Source organism: Enoplosus armatus, chromosome 14 (assembly GCF_043641665.1).
Source record: "Enoplosus armatus isolate fEnoArm2 chromosome 14, fEnoArm2.hap1, whole genome shotgun sequence".
Taxonomy (NCBI): Eukaryota; Metazoa; Chordata; class Actinopteri; order Centrarchiformes; family Enoplosidae; genus Enoplosus; species Enoplosus armatus.
In genome coordinates, this window is record NC_092193.1 from 7,651,183 (window position 1) to 7,669,532 (window position 18,350).

General features: G+C 39.9%; 1 protein-coding gene across 1 annotated transcript in view; it reads left to right on the forward strand.

The window, feature by feature from the left end:
* Positions 1–4,807: 4,807 nt before the first annotated feature.
* insra (insulin receptor a) overlaps positions 4,808–18,350 on the forward strand; it is a 48,074-nt gene continuing 34,531 nt past the window's right edge. Inside the window, 2 exon segments of the mRNA XM_070918954.1 lie at positions 4,808–4,913; positions 13,724–14,272. Coding sequence (XP_070775055.1) covers positions 4,808–4,913; positions 13,724–14,272 — 655 coding nt within the window.

The following is an 18,350-nucleotide window of genomic DNA, read 5'->3' on the forward strand; positions in this document are numbered from 1 at the left end:
TAAACATCTAGAGCTAAAAAAAAAGTGGATGTTTTAAAGGAGGTAAGGAAGCATAAATGTCCAAACTGTTGGACAACTGTTGGACATACAACACATTAAACATATTGGAAACAGTCCTGTATGTTTTATGTGTGTTTTATTTGTTTATTTTGCTGTTTTTATCTTTTCTTGTATTTTGGATATTTTATTCAGTTTCATTTAATTGTTGTGTTGAAATGTTGAAATGTTTTCCGGTGTAAAGCACTGTTTCACTGTTTTGAAAGGTGCTATATAAATAAAGTTTATTATTGTTACTAATGTTGTATGAAAGCATGTCCCCAGATCTCACACGCTAACAACCCCATATACAAACACATCTCCTCTTCTACAGAATATACAAGCAAAATAAAATACAAAATACTGAATAAAATTGGAAAATCAGACCTCTCTAATTATTAAGTTATTGTTAGAAACTGAATGGGAAGTGGGACATGGCTTCATCCAGTCACTCACTAGGCTTTAATCTCATTAAGGCACCTTACTCCTACAGACTGCACTCTCTATATGGGATTATCATTAGATATAGAATTCACAGCCATGCAATTTAGCTCTGCTTCCTATATAATGCAAGATGTTGCTGCACTGCATGATGGTCCAATCGGCTCAGGAGCTAATTACTAGTGCCTTTCTGTCCCTCTTGTTGCTCGGCGGTGGTTGTTGAAAGGCGTCAGTGAGCATCACCTCTTGACCCCGTTGCAACGGTGTTCCTTACGGTGTTGTTGTGAACACGTGAGAGCCTCTGAGTTTTCCTCTTGCGTCAAATAACCCCCGATTACCAAGTGCTGATATTACTAATGAGCTGCTCTCCTGTTTCACGTTACTCTTGGTAAGTGGTCACTTCCCACTGAATCAATGCCTGCGTCAACAGCATATAGTAGTCAGTGTTTATTCACACCACCTGACGGCTTTACAGACAAATCTCAACAAACTGATGACTGTAAGTGTCACAGCTGCCACAGAAATCCTGGAAGTGCAGCTTTTTTTGAATTCCAGTAAAATCTATTTCAGTACAATAAACAACAGGACGTGATTATCTTGCACCAAACATGCTGCTGCTGCTTTGATGGAGGATGTAAACAGGTAGTGACTTCGCAGTGGTGATGGAGACGGAGCTCACACAAAACACGCCAGGAAGAACAATCCCAGATATTTTCAGCTCAGTTGTGAACGCAGTGTGAAATGTAATTTTTCCCCCCATTAATCTGTCTGAGTGTGAGAACATTACAGGATCAAAAGGAGAATCAAGTTCTGTTTTTAAACAATGGCTGAATCACATAAGGATTTTCCTTCCTCATCTTTTCCCCTCAGCTTCCTAAAATAACAGAGATCTTCTTAATTTTCGAACATGTACAGAAGGTCCAAATCTGGCCGGTTATAATTGCTATTAGCTCTTTAAGAGGATAAAAATTCAGGACGGCTTTTTTTTAGGTTGGGTCCCTGCAAAACTTTCCTCAATAGCATGAGATCTTGAATTCAATAACAGCCAAATTAGTTTATGTACAAGTGACAAAAGGTTTCCCCCCATTTACCTTCTCTTAACCAGATGTGTGTGTACATGCAAGATACAACGAAAAGCTCATATTAGTGTTTCACGATTGTTTTCACACCAGTTAAAATTTTTTAAAAGTTTTTACCTTTAAACACAAAATACTGCGCTTACAAATAAAATGCAAAAACCCTTAATCACATGCTCAATTTTCAGAATACCGCCACCTTACAGTGTTAACTTCCGTTCACTAAATCAATTCAACATGTGTTTGCAGACTTGTTGTCTTGTTACTTTAACAAACTTTGGTGAGCAGCATTGCAACATGATTAGTAATCACTTCACCACCTACATTAAAGTCCGTTAGAAAACCTGTGTGGCAGTTTCCGGGTCAGTGCTGTCCTGTGATTCGTCCTTTTGACTCAATCCTTTTTTACCACTAGATTTGCCATCAAGCATTTGCTTGCTGTATTTTTAATTAATATTGAACCAGTGAATCAGTGAAAACAAATGTTTATGTTAATGTTTTTGCTTCTTGTGGTGAGTGCAGAATGAGTGCATTTTAATTGATGCAGTCACACTCATCATTTTGCCTTGTTTGGTGTTATCATAATAATCATGTAACCATTCTGTCATCTACCCAATAAAGATTCAACCGACTTCAAAGAAAAATCTAAATAACTGGCAACACCTTTTACTCAAAACAGCTGCATCTTTGGCAAATCTCCATCTCAAAGGCTGTAAAAGTGGAGAAAGCTCACCACAATCACACACTACTAATGGACATGTTATTACCTGTTGTTGCACTAAAACTCTGCATACTAAACTGTTGTACTACCTTGCATGTTTCTGCATACCTGTATTTACAGTATGCATTATACCATACTGTATAATAGCACTCTAATATTTGTTAATATAATGTTGCAACTAACCATAACCGATTCTGGTATTTTCTAGTTGTGACTGGGAATTGAATGTCTAACTAGGGAGATTATCATATATTATATGATCATATGAGGCCTGCACTTGGCCGAGGTTTGTTACTTGACTACAGTAAAAACATGAAACTTGTAATCCTAAATGTTTCACAATTTGTACGTAATAAAGATAGTTGAATAAGTCTCTTAGAGCTGCTCCTCCATGTGATGTCGCAATGTGGACAAATCTAACTGGAGATCAACAACAACTGAGCCGTCTCCACGGCAACAGAGCAAAATTCCATCCACTGAGACAGACTGTGAGATGTGATTGAACGCTTCACAAAAAGCTAGTAAGTAAACCTTGAGTTAAGGTTCTTTTTTTCTAACAAAACCTGAATGTTAAAGCCGACACAGACGAGAAGAAACATTTTTAACAGCTACATTTCCATGACAACGTGGCAAAGTCCTTCTGCTGAGGACGGACTGAGTGGACCTTGTTGTCAGATTGTTTTCGTCAACAAGATCTAATCCTGCTTCTGATTTTTCATTCTGCTGCACAGGCTCTTGTCTCTTGTTGGCCACCATTTGTTTCTGTCAGGGGAGGGGTCAAGACCAGCAGTGCAAGCCAATCACAGTAGTGGGCTATGAATAATGATATTATTATGTTAATGATCCCCAAACGGCTTTTTAATTTGTTTAACTGAAATTGGAGTTTCATCTAGACTAATTTTGCCATAAAATTAGGAAAATATCCCTTTTAAATTCGAGATTAGCATCTGATAATTTATTATTATTACTATTATTGTTATTAAATGTTTTTAAACTGTATTTTTGGGCGGTAACTAAGATTATTTTCCAGTATCGATTATTCTGTTTCTCGATTAATCAATTACTGGATAATTCGTTTGGGGTAGCCAAACACATCCTAACCAAATGATTTAGATGAATTGATTATCAAATAATTATTTTCTGTCAATCGATATATTGATTAATCCTAATTGTTTCAGTTCTAGTATGTGTTTAATGATCACTTTAAATTTAAATGGCAATAAATCCACAGCAGCCTTCTGATATATCGAGTCGTTTGCACAACAGGGTACAAGTAAATGTAAGTAAATGCATTACTTTTTACCTGCTGACAGTGAGATCAGTTTGTTGTGTAATCCAATAAACTCCAGTCCGCATTTCCCCTCAAGCCCATCTGGCTCACTGGCAGGGTTTGTTTACTGGCGGAGAGGCTGGGAAGAAGGGGATCCTACAGGACCTGGGAGACTGTACAATCTACCTCTCTGTGCGTGGAAAAAGAAAAAGGAGGAAAAAAAGAACTCGAAAACTTTATTTCACCTACTTTTTTCTCTCTCTCTCATTCAGACACACGCTTAGTTGTGGGAGCAGCCAGCTGTGCGGCGCTTAAACACAACTTGAAGCATTTTTTTTTTCAATTTCCAAACACCAAAAAAAGAGAGGAGCGGAGTGCAGCTGAGCCACGACGAAGTCTTGTCTGTCAGCCTTTCACAGACTGGAGGTCTCACTGGAAATCTCTGCACTGACTGAAGAGGAGTTGTCGCTTTGGAGCTAGCCAGCCGCCCGAAAAAAAATCCTCCTTATTTCACAAGCAAAATAAATCATCTGTAATGCTTTGTGCTCGCTGGGGGACTTCAGGGATTTTTTGTTTTTTTTTACGAAAGACACGCTAACGTTACGCCACGCATGCCACAACCATCGAGTCAGCAGCAAACGGCTCCAAAATCCTTCTAAATTAAGTTAAGGGTCGCTTTTACTGAGGTGTCCATGCATGCAACGTATCTCTTTTTGTAGAGAATATGCACCGCAGCTGTGTGGGTGAGATTTCTTAAAAGTTAGAATTAATTGAGAGGGTTGCTGTAAAAGCAGCACAAACTTCACTTGTGGCCTGGACTAGAGTGGTGGAGCCAGGCTGGGAAGCTAGCTAGCTAGCTTAACTGCCGTTTGCTAGCACTAACGTTAGCTTCTGCTCGGCCAACAAGTCTGTTTTTTTTTCTTTCTCTTTGTTTCCCGACACGGACGAACTCAACAGGTCCAGTTTAACTAACCAATGCAGTTAAAGACAGAAGAGGAGCACAGATGTCCCGTGCTGGTGTTTGTTAACAGTGCTTGTCCATGAGGTGGCTAACTTTAGCCGCAGCAGCAGCGTTAGCTTGTGTTTGACTGAACACGTTGGACTCGTTCCTCCGCCCATCTTCCGGGATGTCTTTTATTTATTTTTGTTTACCTGTTGGCCCCCGCCGCAAAACAAAACCAGTTTCCTGAGGGTATATCTCCTAAAGTTTGAACTGCCCTTCTCGCCAAGGATTATTCTGTATTTGACCCGGAATAGTGCTGGATGGTGTCTTATCCCGAGTCAGTTATGTGGCTCCGGACTTTGTGTTTGGGCTTTGTTTTGACCGCTGGCTGCTTTATGATGAGCTGTCATCGAGCGAGTGGAGAGGGTAAGTAACACTAATTAACACTTTTTAAAAAAGAAAAATCATGGTTAATATTGAGCATTTTAATTGTGTAAACTGTCTGAACAAGTGGCTGGCTGCACTGTACAGCTGCATGTGTGTATATACTTGTACAGGAATTATGCGATATACTAAGGACCCAGAAATTATAAACTACAGACACATACTCACATTTCATTAAAATAAATTGTCCGAGTGTGTCAAATATTGCGCAGACTTTCTGTCTGTTGCAGGTGAGGGGATTAACTCTAAAACTCATTACACATTCCTTAATTGTGACAAGATAATGGGGGAAATAGATTAAATGAATTACTTCTGATTTTTACATTTTGGTAGAGATCAATAGGTAAAGACTTTTAGGACTCAGATAATTGTGACGCTAATTATTATTACATTACACATTCAAATTATGATATAGTCAGTACAATGACTTTAAATAGACAAATTATGAATGGAAAAGAATAACATGCTGTGAAATACTGTAACCCCCCTGTACCTTTTGTTATCCAGACTTTCTTGTTTTGTTAGTGGTTTGATAAAAGCAGGTAGGCAGCAACAGTGGTTTTATAGACAGTCACTGCATTGAAGGGACAAAGGTTAACACTTATCGGCTATTTGAGTCTGCAGGAACTGTAAACAAAATGTTTTGTCCCAAATAACTAAGTGGTCTGAGAGTTTGGGAGAATTAATTGGCTGTTATTGTAGAATGGAAAGCCTTGACTTGTTGCTGTGGTCAGTGCAGGAATGTAACAATAAGCCCTCTTTACAGCTCCTGACAATCCCTTTATATTCAGCAGCCAACAAGCCCCGGTGATAGGAATGAATGAACACATTTGCAATCACCCGGAGACATTTTCACATTTCTCAAACACTACAATGACTGCACACACTCGCTGTTTTACTCTGTTGGAATCTGTTACTGTTAACAGTACTGTTAAGCAAATATTGGCTGTACTTATGAGGAAATGTATAGCAAACCTGTGGGACTACTTGCAGGTTTAAACTGCTGTACAGTAAGAGTGCATTTTCAAGATGACAAGAACAGAGACCAGTCTGGTAATCGAGACATTACACAGTTCACTCATTGTCCCATATGCCAGGAAATGTTACCATTTTTATCTAAGCAGATGACTCAGTGGAAGTTACAGGTGATTTATAAGTGAGATTGACTGATGACAGCTCTTCGTGTGGTTTCTCTACTGTTCAAACTTATTGAAATAGAGAAATAAATACAGCTGTTCTTTTGACTCTTGGCTCTGCAAAGTTGGAAGAAACACTGGCTTTTGTTTAGTCATTGTGTCATCACTTAAGTTTGTAATTAACTCTCAAAATATTGCAAACAAAATATGGCAGGCGCTTAAACGAAAGCAAAATGTATTCATAATCTAAATAATTCTGAAAAGCTCCACTATGGGGAATTAAAATGTATTTGGCGATACAAATCAATGCTCTGTAGTGTCATTGAGATGTATAGAAAATACTTTTTTTATAATTGTATGTAAATAATTTCTTTCAAATATTTGCCTGTAACAGAGAGTGCATGTCCAAATACATTGCATTAGTTTTGGTGCACAGTTGCAAAATATCACAGGCTTTATTAAGATTATCTACGAAATTGCTCTGTGTTAATCCATTGATTTAAAAAAAAAAAAAAAAAAAAAAAAAAAATTTCCGTCTCTGATCTTTGAGAAAAAAGTTTTGTTACAATAGTCTTGACACGAACATGTACACATTAACGCACACTCCCCCTTTGTTCAGTATAAGAATGTGTCCACTGTATGTACACACTGTATGTAGCCCCAGGTAGCTTTAAAACTCATACTGCAGTACATGGAGGTAGTTGGAGTTGAGAGGTGCTGTGAAGGAAAATAAAAGCACATACTCTCTCACCTTTCATCAGATTGTAGTGAGGGGGCGAATGGAGCGATGTCATCAAACCAGTTTGAGCAAGAATTTTAAGACATAAATCAAAAGCAAGTTGTGTAATTCCACTGCAACCCCCACCCCCTCCCACTCCTGTCAGAGTTGAGAGTGAACCACAGAAGGGAAGAGTGGGACCTGGGCCTCACACTGGCCGATTTCATAAGCTGGACTGACCAGTGTCGAAGTCAGGAAATCTTCTGAGCTACTTGTTGGTAGCTGCCCAGCTCAGCTTGATGGAAAAATTCACTTAATAATGAAAGCTTATATTTAGTGGCAGTGTGAATTGATTTCATTTATGTAGCATTGGCTGGCAGTTGAAAATTTTAGTGCATACTTTTGTAACTGTTATGTTTTATTACATATTGCTTTTAGCTATCCCCAGTTTGGGCCTCTTATGTTGTAAGGTTGGGCGATATGTTAAAATTTTCTGACCGGCGATTGCTGATATATTCGCGCAGGTCTCCACATGAATCCCACTGTTTGAATACATTTGCCTTTCCCTTATCCTCTGACATCGGCGGTCTTTGATGCGAAAATCTAATTTTACCGAAACATTACAGCATACAGGCTACTCTTCTTCAATCAAACAGAATAAATCACCTTGAGATCTTTTCTAAGCAATAAGCTGTAAAGACAGGCTGAATAACTGTCCGACACAATTTGAAAAAGAGCCAGATGGCGTCAGATAAAGGACGCCTCGGCTTACAGCCTTCTAATGAACAAACAGGTGGGGATAACATAATCATGCTGTTAAATGGTCGGGATGCACAACTGCACATACAGTTTTTGATCTAGTTCTCAAATATGAATTATGAATTGACGTTGCTTTTCAGCACCAATCGATCAGACGGCAACCACTAAAGACGGCTTAACTGTCATTTAGTCACCACCTTGTTTTTGTGAAAGACTTGTCGGATATCAGTGCAACAAGTACATGCATCATATGGCCCAACTCCAACTGCCAGTTGCTGCACGATGGAGAAGATATTTAACCCGTTTGTGTTGGGTGCTGTATAACGACCTTCTGGGTTATTTATTTATTTTTCCAAAAACATTTGTGGAGCCCAATGATTCGAGTGTAATGGCAAAACATAAGAGCCACAAACTGCAGTTGAGTTCCAGCATGGTTCACCTCAGGTTGTGTGTCGAGGTCTCAGGTGGTCTGGCTGTCAGACTGCAGCGTATTGTTGGGCCATGATAACACATCACTTTGTGTTAAACAGCAGGGGCTCACCATGAAGCCACCGGCAACCTGTTGAGTACCGCTCTGGTCAGAGCGGGTCTCGTAAGGGGGGCAGCAATCAGCGACCTGGCGCCTTTGATTTACGCCTCCCGACAAGAGCAATTGTAAGGTGATGAAACTGTCATCCCTCCCCCACCAACTCCAAAAACACTCAGACAAAAACACTACACACAAACTGCCACTCCTGTCCCAAGTACAACAGTCATGAGTATGTTTGACATGCATACAATAGAGTGATTTTTGCACTTGTCACGCTCAACAATTGCTGCCTAATCCTGGTTGACGGGTTCACGTTTGAAAAATATATAGAGCTGAGAAAATGGAGTAATCTGCACACCTGCAATCTTTCACTTTGACCACACAGGCGTCTGACAAGGAAGTCTTGTTGTGTCAGATCTTTACCCTTGACACTGTGACCCTGTTTAAAAGGAAATGTGCTTGTTATTGTCCTCTCACACTTAAGAGGTAATAATTACCTCACTGCCAACGTTGGCAGGGAGAATTATTTGTTAGCGTGTGCAGCTGGTGGGCAACTGAATCACCAAATGATCTTTGGTCCAGAGCCATTTCTCTACAGGATACCCATCAAACAATCCCAAGAGGGAACTTTGTGGTTTTATAGGCTCTCCCTTTTACTCCATTTCACTCTATTTAAAGACCAGGGACTGAATAACTTTGGTTTCATTTTATCCCCTGGACTGTATTGTATTGTCAATGTGCTGCTACCAAACAGCTGGCACATTAAATAACCCGCTCTGCCCCCCCCCTCCCTGTCAGCCCTGCTTACAAGACATTTATAGGAGAGCCTATACATGAGGATGACTCTTGAGCAATTTCCCAAGAAGGTAGCATCTCTTAGTATCTCTAATCCTGTGCAGTTCACAGGATTAGAGATGGCAAACCTCTTTTTAATTAACTGTAATTGCAGCCGGGAGCCTTTCAAAGTTAAATGGTTGTATGCTGAGTTATTAAACATGAGTTATCTGAAACAGAATTTAAGCTTGTTTGCCTTTGATGCTCCCTTCAGAACAGGACTATGTCGTTGTATTACATGTCATTATTTCACCAGTTCAGAAGAGAGAATGAAGACAAAGTTATTGAAAGTTGTTTTCTGTGTTTACGGTATGCCTTAAAACTGCTGGATGATTAGGTTTTACACCCCTTCTTAAAAATGATTACATCACATGTCAGTTTGGACACGGTGAACATGTTTCTCGGTGACCTCTCATTTTGTGGATCTGCGGTTAGTTTTAGCCTAGGTTGGAAAACAACAGAACAGCGAAACCTTGAAAAGGGAAGTGTTGCAATCACTGAGTGTTTGTGTTCCTGCTTACTGAGGCCTCAGTTCTCTCCGAGGCCCGGCGATAATGTACGCCATCAGTCTGACAACGTGTAGCCCCCCCCCCCAATCCACCTTCTTCACAAGATCAGAAGTGTCGGTGCCTGTTGATGCTTGCAGCTGCAGTGAAAGGATTGTAGGTTTGTACATTGTGCCTCTGAGCGCACAGTGGACAGAGTGAAGCTCAGACTTTAGTGCTGACTTTCTTTAGTATAGTTATGTACAGTATTTGTGTTCACGCCTCAGAGTTATAGTTCAGAACATGTTGATTTAAATTTAGGACCATCCCATGACTTAGATGTGATTTACATCAGGCATTCACAATGGTATCTATCTGGATTTATTACAAGGACATGTCACCATTGACATTGCATTTACACTTCGTATTAATGATCTGGTCTTGTTTGCAACGTGTCTGCATTATGGTACAGAATTGTGACATGGAAATTGCGTCAGTAGGGTCACAGAAGGCAGCTGTCAGATATATCAACAAATTGACATTTTCTTTCTCGTGGGCCGAGTGGATCTGAACACATTTGGATTGTCGTCTTCAAATGTCTTGTTTTGTTCAACCAAAAGTCCAAAGCCCAAAGATATTCTGTTTACTGTGAATTATGACAATGAAAAGCAGCAAATCCTCTCATTTTGCTTTAAAAATAACTGAAATGACTAACAGATTATTAACTGGCTATTATTTTTTTATCGACTTACTGTTTCAGCCCTAATAACGTGCATTTTTCCTGATCCAAATGAGCTATCCAGATTGCTGGTGTTATTTTATCTTTTAATGATTATCCACGAATCACCTGAAGTGACCAAAATCAACAACTTAAACTGCTGACAAGTATTGTTAGTAGGCGCAGATGAATGGCTCTTGCTACACAGACAATACTTGTTTGATACTTGTTTGATTAAACTGCGCTGTTATTTTTATATATTTTTTAGATAGCCTATATAAAGATAACTTTATTAATCCTAATGAGAAAATTTGGGCTATTAACTGTTATACTGCACTGAAACAGTATCGTTTGTCTGTTTTTATTTTGTTTATAATTTAATTTGATGCTGCTTAAATTGGTCTTGACAAAACAATTCCAACTCAAGGTCCACTGACTAGCTTTATCTATTTTTTTACACTGCCTTTATCAGCAGATTAAGATTGCTGAGATCTGTTGACATGCGAGCTCAGTAGCTGCTATGATTTCATCCTTAACACTTGTTGGACTTTTCATCTGTGTTGGATAAAGTTAAGCATTACTGCTGATGAGCAGTCTATAGAAAACATTTCTATGCCTCTGATAAGGCACTTTGATTTGTCTATGTGTTTTGGAAAGTGCTATACAAATACGCTTTGCTTTGTTTTGTTATGATAAATTAATTGTTGGTTTTGGTCTCGTCTTTGGATTTAGTACTAAGGATAAAAAGATAAACCATTAAACTTCGTTTTTACGTTCTCTCCAGTGTGGTTATAATCCCTGTTGTTATTATTATCAGGTTTTTCTTCTCACACAGTGTTGCTGGAATGAGAAACCATCATACTGCTGCTTTTTAATTAACCTTAAAAGTTCATCTGTCTCAGAGGTGTCGGCAGTGAGAGACCTCTGATGGCATCGGTTAAATGAAACTCTGCTTCTCTAATGGCTCTAATTGACAGTTCGGCGCCCATGGCTGTGTTTTCAGTCTTGCCTGGCTCAGATTAGGTGATGTATGGAGAGCTGGAGCTGGCCTAGTCACCATAGTAACCTTTGTGATGTCTCCCAGTTTTTTTCTCTGTCCCAACAATACAGGGAGCATTCAAATTCTGAGATGCATCTGGTTTGTTTTGCCTGAGTTGTGTCATGTCGTCACGGACTGAGTTTCAGTGCTCTACGCTAAAACAACAAAATACAGTGTTTAAAAAAAAAAAAAAGAAAAGAAAAGTTCCGACTCCTGCCAAAGTTTTGTTTCTAAACTAAGTGTTCACACATGGAGAAGTCAGCTCGGCCAGTTCTTTCTCTGCTGCTGCTCTAAAATTCCTCACTTACACACCAGGGCTGCCATGTTCCAGTTTCCAATGTGAGCCACTATCGGGGCAGCCGGAGTGTATTAGATTCTCTATTGGGAATGCGGTGCTAAAAATACTGGCCTGGCTGAAAGTGTACACTGATAGGAGCCTGGACTCGCCGCCCTGTGATAATTCTCCACAGGGTCACTCAGTACTCTGCTGGCTGACTTACTGCCACTACAAAACCACTGTCCCCTCGTATTGTACGCCGCCAGCGTCTTTATCTATTAAACTGTTTTGTTCGAGTGTGTGTGTGGTCTTGTATAAGCAAGAGGAAGGCTCTTTGTAGTTGTAAATATGTTCCTTGATGGGATCTACAGTGGGCTATGTTTGCTGCAGACTCTGGCAGTTACCGTCAGTTTGATGGCAAATGTTTCATTTGGAGGTGGATGTGTTGAAATTACAGATTTGTGGCATGCCATTCATGCTTACAATTCGGCTATACTCCCAAGACCACAAAGAGAACTGCAGATCTAAATGTAGTTCAAAAAGAGATCTACTTTTTAACAAGCCAAGTTGCTTTTAATAGCTTTGCTGTTTAAACCCATGTTAGGACATTTTGTGTGTACTTTTAAACGAGCCTCAAAGTTGTAGGCTGAACTCTAGATAATAGCTGCGGAGTGAACATGCTGGTTAAGGTCATGGAGTGAAAAGCTTGTTGTTTGGACACTGTGTGTGTGTGTGTCAGTTGTCTTGTACTGTTATGCAACAGAAGGTGTAAAATGAGCTGCTGCCATAAAGAGGTGCACGCCTAGCTGTTCCCCACACGGCTCACCAGTTGGCCTGATGCGCCCGGCTCAGCGGTGGGTCGGTAGGTAAACAAATACAGTCCTCTCACCAGGCAGCACACCACCAGCTGCACCCATGGCTTGTGAGCTGTAAAATTGGGCCTGGAATGTCCCACGTTGCACCTGCAAAGGAAAACGTCTTTATGGCCGTCATTACTTGTGTTATGTCACACAAAGCATATGCTTGAGAGTTTGGCTGATTTCCAGAAGAGAGAGTTGAGGAAATCCTCATGACTGTCAGCTCTCTCCATACAGACCCCCTGAGTGTAATAGTGTTTGATATATTTAGCAGGAGGTTTCAACATCACCATGCTGCATTATCTGGAGTTTTAGTACAGTTGACATTCATCTAGACCTTAAACAATTAGTTGATTCATCAATTAGTCGATTGAAAGAAAACAAATCAAGTATTTTGGTTATCAATTGATTGTTTAAGCCATTTCTTCAAGCAAAAGGGACAACAGTGTGCTGCTGCTAGCTTCCTAAATGTGGGGATTTGCTGTTATTCTCTGTTTTATAGCATTGTGAATGGGATACTATTGAGTTTTGGGATGTTGGGTGGACAAAACAAATATTTAGAAGACAGCCCCTTGGGATCTGACAAATGGTGCTCAGCTTTTTTCACTATCTTCTGATATGCAATAGACTAAATGATTAATTGAAAAAAGAATAGACCGATAAATAATGGTTAATAATTTCAACCCTATATTAAACTCTTGTACTGCGTCATTGTGATACAGCAGAATTTGAAATGATTGAAACGTACCATTGTAGCCCGTCTGCGTAAGAGCATAGTTGAGGTATTTCTGGGTGAGGACTGACAAAGCCACAAATCTACTACTGGTGCAATACACGGCTGTTGGTGCTTGAATTCCCTCATAGACTAATATTTTTAATGCATTAGCTAATGTTTTTTATGGTCTTGAGTTACAGAAGCAACTCCACAAATCAACTCAGCGTAACCAAGGATGAGCACAGCCTCACTCCGATGACAGCACTCCATATTTGACAGTGGCTCGCAGCCAGATATGTGGTTGCTAAACAAAATGTCAGTGAAGTTGGTCTGGTCTTCATCAAAGCTAGAGACATAACCACATATTTTTCAGTAAAATATCCCTTCAAATTACCAAGAGAGCTATTTATTTTTTTTCCTCCTTGAGACCGTGTCTGACTTCTTCAACCCTGTTTTTCCAGTTTACAGAGCAGACGTCTTGCCTAACGCATCAGTCACGTTCAGCAGTTGTAATCCGCAGACAACTGGACAAGAAAAATTGTCTTGAATTTTTTGTTGTTGTTCATGTCTGAGAGTCTGTTCAGTTACCCATAAGACTTTACTGTACATCTCAGCCTTTCCACACGATATTGTTTTAGCCTTGTTTTTACTTTAATTGTTTTGAGTCATACACAACAGTATCTACTTTGTTAAGAACCTGTGTCTTTCCTTTCATGTCTTTTCAGTTTGTCCAAGCAAGGACATCCGGAACAATGTGACCAACCTGCAGACGCTTGTGAACTGCACTGTGATCGAAGGCCACCTGAAGATCTTACTCATGTTCAGGACCAAGCCCGAGGATTTCCGAGGCCTCAGTTTCCCCAAACTGATAGTGGTCACCGACTACCTGTTGCTCTTCAGAGTTTACGGCCTGGAGAGCCTCACTGATCTGTTCCCCAACCTAACTGTGATCAGAGGGAACAATCTGTTCTTCAATTACGCCCTGGTGATGTTCGAGATGCTCCAGCTGCGAGAGATCGGCCTCCATAGCTTGATGAACATCACCCGAGGAGCCGTTAGAATTGAGAAGAACCCAGATCTCTGCTACCTCTCCACTCTGGACTGGTCCAAAATCTCAGACTCAGTGGAGGACAACTACATCATGGCTAACAAGAACGACAGAGAGTGTGGAGATGTGTGCCCAGGGGCAGCCATGGGGAAGACCACCTGCCAGACGACCACCATCAACGGACACTTCAGTGAACGCTGCTGGACGCAGAACCACTGTCAAAGAAGTAAGCAGTCTTTTGTTATGATTCTCTCTCATGTAATATTTTTGATCTTTGTGATTCTTTACCATCATACCACATATCACGGTCCTGGATGGCTGTCAGAGGGAACCTGAACATTTCAGACTGGCATTCCTAAAATTCAGTACTGAAAGATAAGTGATAATAAGTAGTCACTGGGTGGAAGAGATTCATCTTAACAATTTATGATGCTAATATGCAATATAGTTTCTGTCCACCAGTGGCAGCACTGAGCACACTGCAGCAGCAGCAATCCAGTTAGGGGTGAGGAAGACATCCTTCACCGTTAAAGATCATACACGGTTTGTATAGACTTTAACAGACGTCTTTGACGAAGTAAATCTAGTTTTTCGTTACTCTACGACTGCCTGACAATGTTTTATCGTCCTCTTTTAAGTTGCTAAGAAGATTGCCTTCCATCTGGCGACATATTTTCAAAGCTTTTCCTGCGACCAATTTTATAAATGGAGTGACTGAAATGTTTGGATTATGACAGTCCTGGATTAGGACAACAACAGTTTTGATAATGGATTAAATGTTTAAGCCAAAACCTTTAACCTCAAAGTCAAATACATTTACTGCTTTTATCTATTTTATATGATTGTAAATTCAGTAACTTCGAAATGCTGGTCGGACAAAACAAGCGACTCGGAGACTTCATCTTTAGCTCAGAGAATTTTCTTGTGAATACGATTAATTGGGGGAAAAACTCAACAGATTAATCATTAATGAAAGTAATTGTTAGCTGCAACTGTAACTTTACCAAGTAAGATTATAAAACCCTTGAAACTCACCACACTAGAGGAACATTTACAGTTAAATAATAATGTCATAATCTGCCCATCTTAAATCAAGGTTGACTCACTAGCCTTTTCCAGAGCTTTCAACCACATCTCACCGTCTTAATCAACAGATGTTGTTGTAATGTTAAAACATTTATACATCTAAAACATACACTTGGTTTAGACGAGAAACTGTATCAAACACACTATTAGATTCATTTTTTTTTTACAATTCACTACTATTTTTTGCCAATGACCAGTAGCAGCTCCTGAGTAGTTATTCTCGGCTTCTTTCCATCAACACATCATTATTTCCATTCCCTTTTGCCACATTTCAGCCAGTCTTAACATTTACAGAGTTCAACTCTCCATTTGGACCAAATAAAAGCACGAGTGTCACAAAAATAGTTCTTTGTTGAATCGCCTAAACGTTGTTTTGCCAAAAGTTAATTGTGCCCCTCTCTTTAGTTTTGAAGTGTCAGAGCTGTGTCATTTGCTCAGGTTTAGTTAAGTAGGCCAAGTTCTGTGTCAACGTATCTTGAACCAAACGATGATGTGATGCAACACCTCGCCAGTTAGTCTTTGAATGTTTACTCTCAATAGACTGTAGTGTTGTCATTGCTCATGTTGTGTGGAGGAGGTAAAGAAGAAATTAGACATCATGGCCCTTTTCTCATTGTGCCCTTTTAAGTTCCTGCGACACGGGCCGTTCCCTCTGTGTTCTGGCTTTTACAAGCCCACCCATTTCACACTGCCAAAGAGTTCAAGTTCAAGTGCTGAGAAGAATTTAGCGTATGGGTGCTGTCTGAACACCTTGGCTCGCACCATTACGCAATACTGCGTGCGTTAGTCTAACAGCTCTTTTGAACGAGTTTCTCTGCACATGTCTGCTTTTTCAGGCTCTTATTAATGTTTGTTTCTTGTGGCGGCTACATGCCGTTTCTGGTGAGCTGAGCGAGGTCCATTATTATGCTCTTCAGTCCCCTTGCCACTGAAGAGTGTTTTTATAGTTTTTCCACTAATGAATTTGTGCTTGAGGTGATTGCTCATAGTCATCACAAATCCTTGAAGACATTTGCAGAACAGGCCCAGAGGGCCTATTGTCAAATTGTGGTTAATGTTAAGGCGGAAGTGTTTATATAAAAAGTCTCACAGCAAAGATGATTTCCTAGTTTTGTGCGATGACGATGAATCAAAACCAGGCGTTGACTGGCAAGTTCTGATCTCCAGTCACAGGCCAGGGCAGGGCTGTGGTCTTGTGGTCTGGGACCTGTGGTTTTTTGCCTACTTTCACTAAAGCATGAAGAGATCTGTTAAGCCCTGGCTAGAACCACAGGACGGGACTCCTCAGATGTACCCTGTTACTGCTTTTTATAGACATACTGTAGTCCCTAAAATAAGCTACTTTTCCCAAACTTGTTGCATTCTTTATTTCTATCCTTCTATCTTCTGGTGTCAAGTCTGCTGTTTTTTTACACAATAACATGCATGTATAAACAAACAGAGATGCTGGATCTGATATAAATTTTAGAAATAAAATTGACATGCACAATAAATAAATAGAGAATTGTTTTTGATTCCAAAAAGTGTCTTTTAGCTCTTTTAATATAAAAGAACATCTAAAAAAATGTGATATTGCTGTGTTTTGTGATGCAAAGTATAGACAGTAGTTAAGTGCTGTAAGTGCCAGAGGTGACTGCAGGTCACACATACTTTCTGTAGCCTGTACACCAACAGAAAACAAAGCTGCAGAACCACGAGGCTTGGCTTAGGTCCCATGTTTGGAGTCACAACCCATTTCCCTTCCCTGCTTCTATTACAGAGGTAATTTGAGCTTCTCCCAGAGCAGCCACTGCTAATTTCCCCGTCCTTTTTACACTAAACTGGGTGCGTCCGTTAAACAAAGTGGCAAAGCGAGGTTGCAGGAGATGCTCATTACCAAAGCTGATTAGATTTGGCTACAGGCACACACACACAAACACACTCCATGTCAACAGCTGTAATAGTGGCAAATACAAGACATCATCCTGTGAAGCATCTTTCTCATCTTTGCAATTAACTCTTTGAAATTGTGTTAGATATGTTATGGAGTTTTATCAAAGACAAATGCCAGACAAACATACTCACACATAAGACATTTATGCAAAAAAGCTTTCCCAACAGGGCTTGAACACTTATTACTGTGCATTTTAGAGGTTGTTTCTGTTGTTCTGTCATTTCACAAACTTATTGGACATATTCAAAGGGATTTTGACTATTAAAACCACTGGTCGACTCAGTGGGCAGTAGTCAACTGGTCAGAGATGACTTTAGCCAGCACCACCAGACTGATGAAGTGAATGTACAGTGTGATTGATCTAGATCAGGGGTGCATACACTTTTTCAGCATGCGAGCTACTTATAAAATGACCAAGTCAAAATGATCTACCTACTATAAAAATGCAAAACATATATTTATTTATAGATATATTGAGTATTCTTTATATGTACAATATGTGTTGGTGTACCTTGCATAACTGCATGAACCCATATTGCACAATATAACTCTGTACATTTTTTGTCATTACCTTACTCTGATGACTTGCACTGAATGGAATCAGCCTGGGATGCATTTTGCCGCACTTGGCACTCTTGTACGCGCATGCGTGGTGACCCATGTGTCAGAAAAGATCAGATGTCAGACTGGCTGCCCTGTATGTCAATCAAGTGACAAATTTCATAGTGAGGATGGATGATAGGCTGACGATTTTTTTAATGCCATGCGATCTACCCACATTACCTTTTGCGATCGACCGGTAGATCGCGAGCGACGTATTGGGCACCCCTGATCTAGATCGATACTACATAACCCTTTAAACAATCATTAAATATGTAGCTTTTGCTGTGTGACATAACGCCACTACTTGTTTTTCCTGAATAAAAATATCATATAACATTAAATGTTATATTTCATAAAAAAATTAATAAGTTAACCACTTTCTATTTCATGCGTCTCACGTGGAGTGTCTGCTGGTCTTTGAGGGCAGACATCCACATGTAGTATAAACAAACGCTGTACATCCTGTTGTTTGAGTATGTCGGGGGCCTTTCTAATGTTAATTCATAAAATATCAGGGCTATTTTGAAAAAAAACCAAAACATTTTACTGGCAATCATCATCAGCTGTGAGCCCCTAACTCAAGTCTGTTTATAAACACAAGCTTATGAAATCTGCTGCAAAACAAAGCAGGCCTTTATTTCCTTTTTAAAAATTGAGTTGAAAATATGAGATGGCGTGAAGG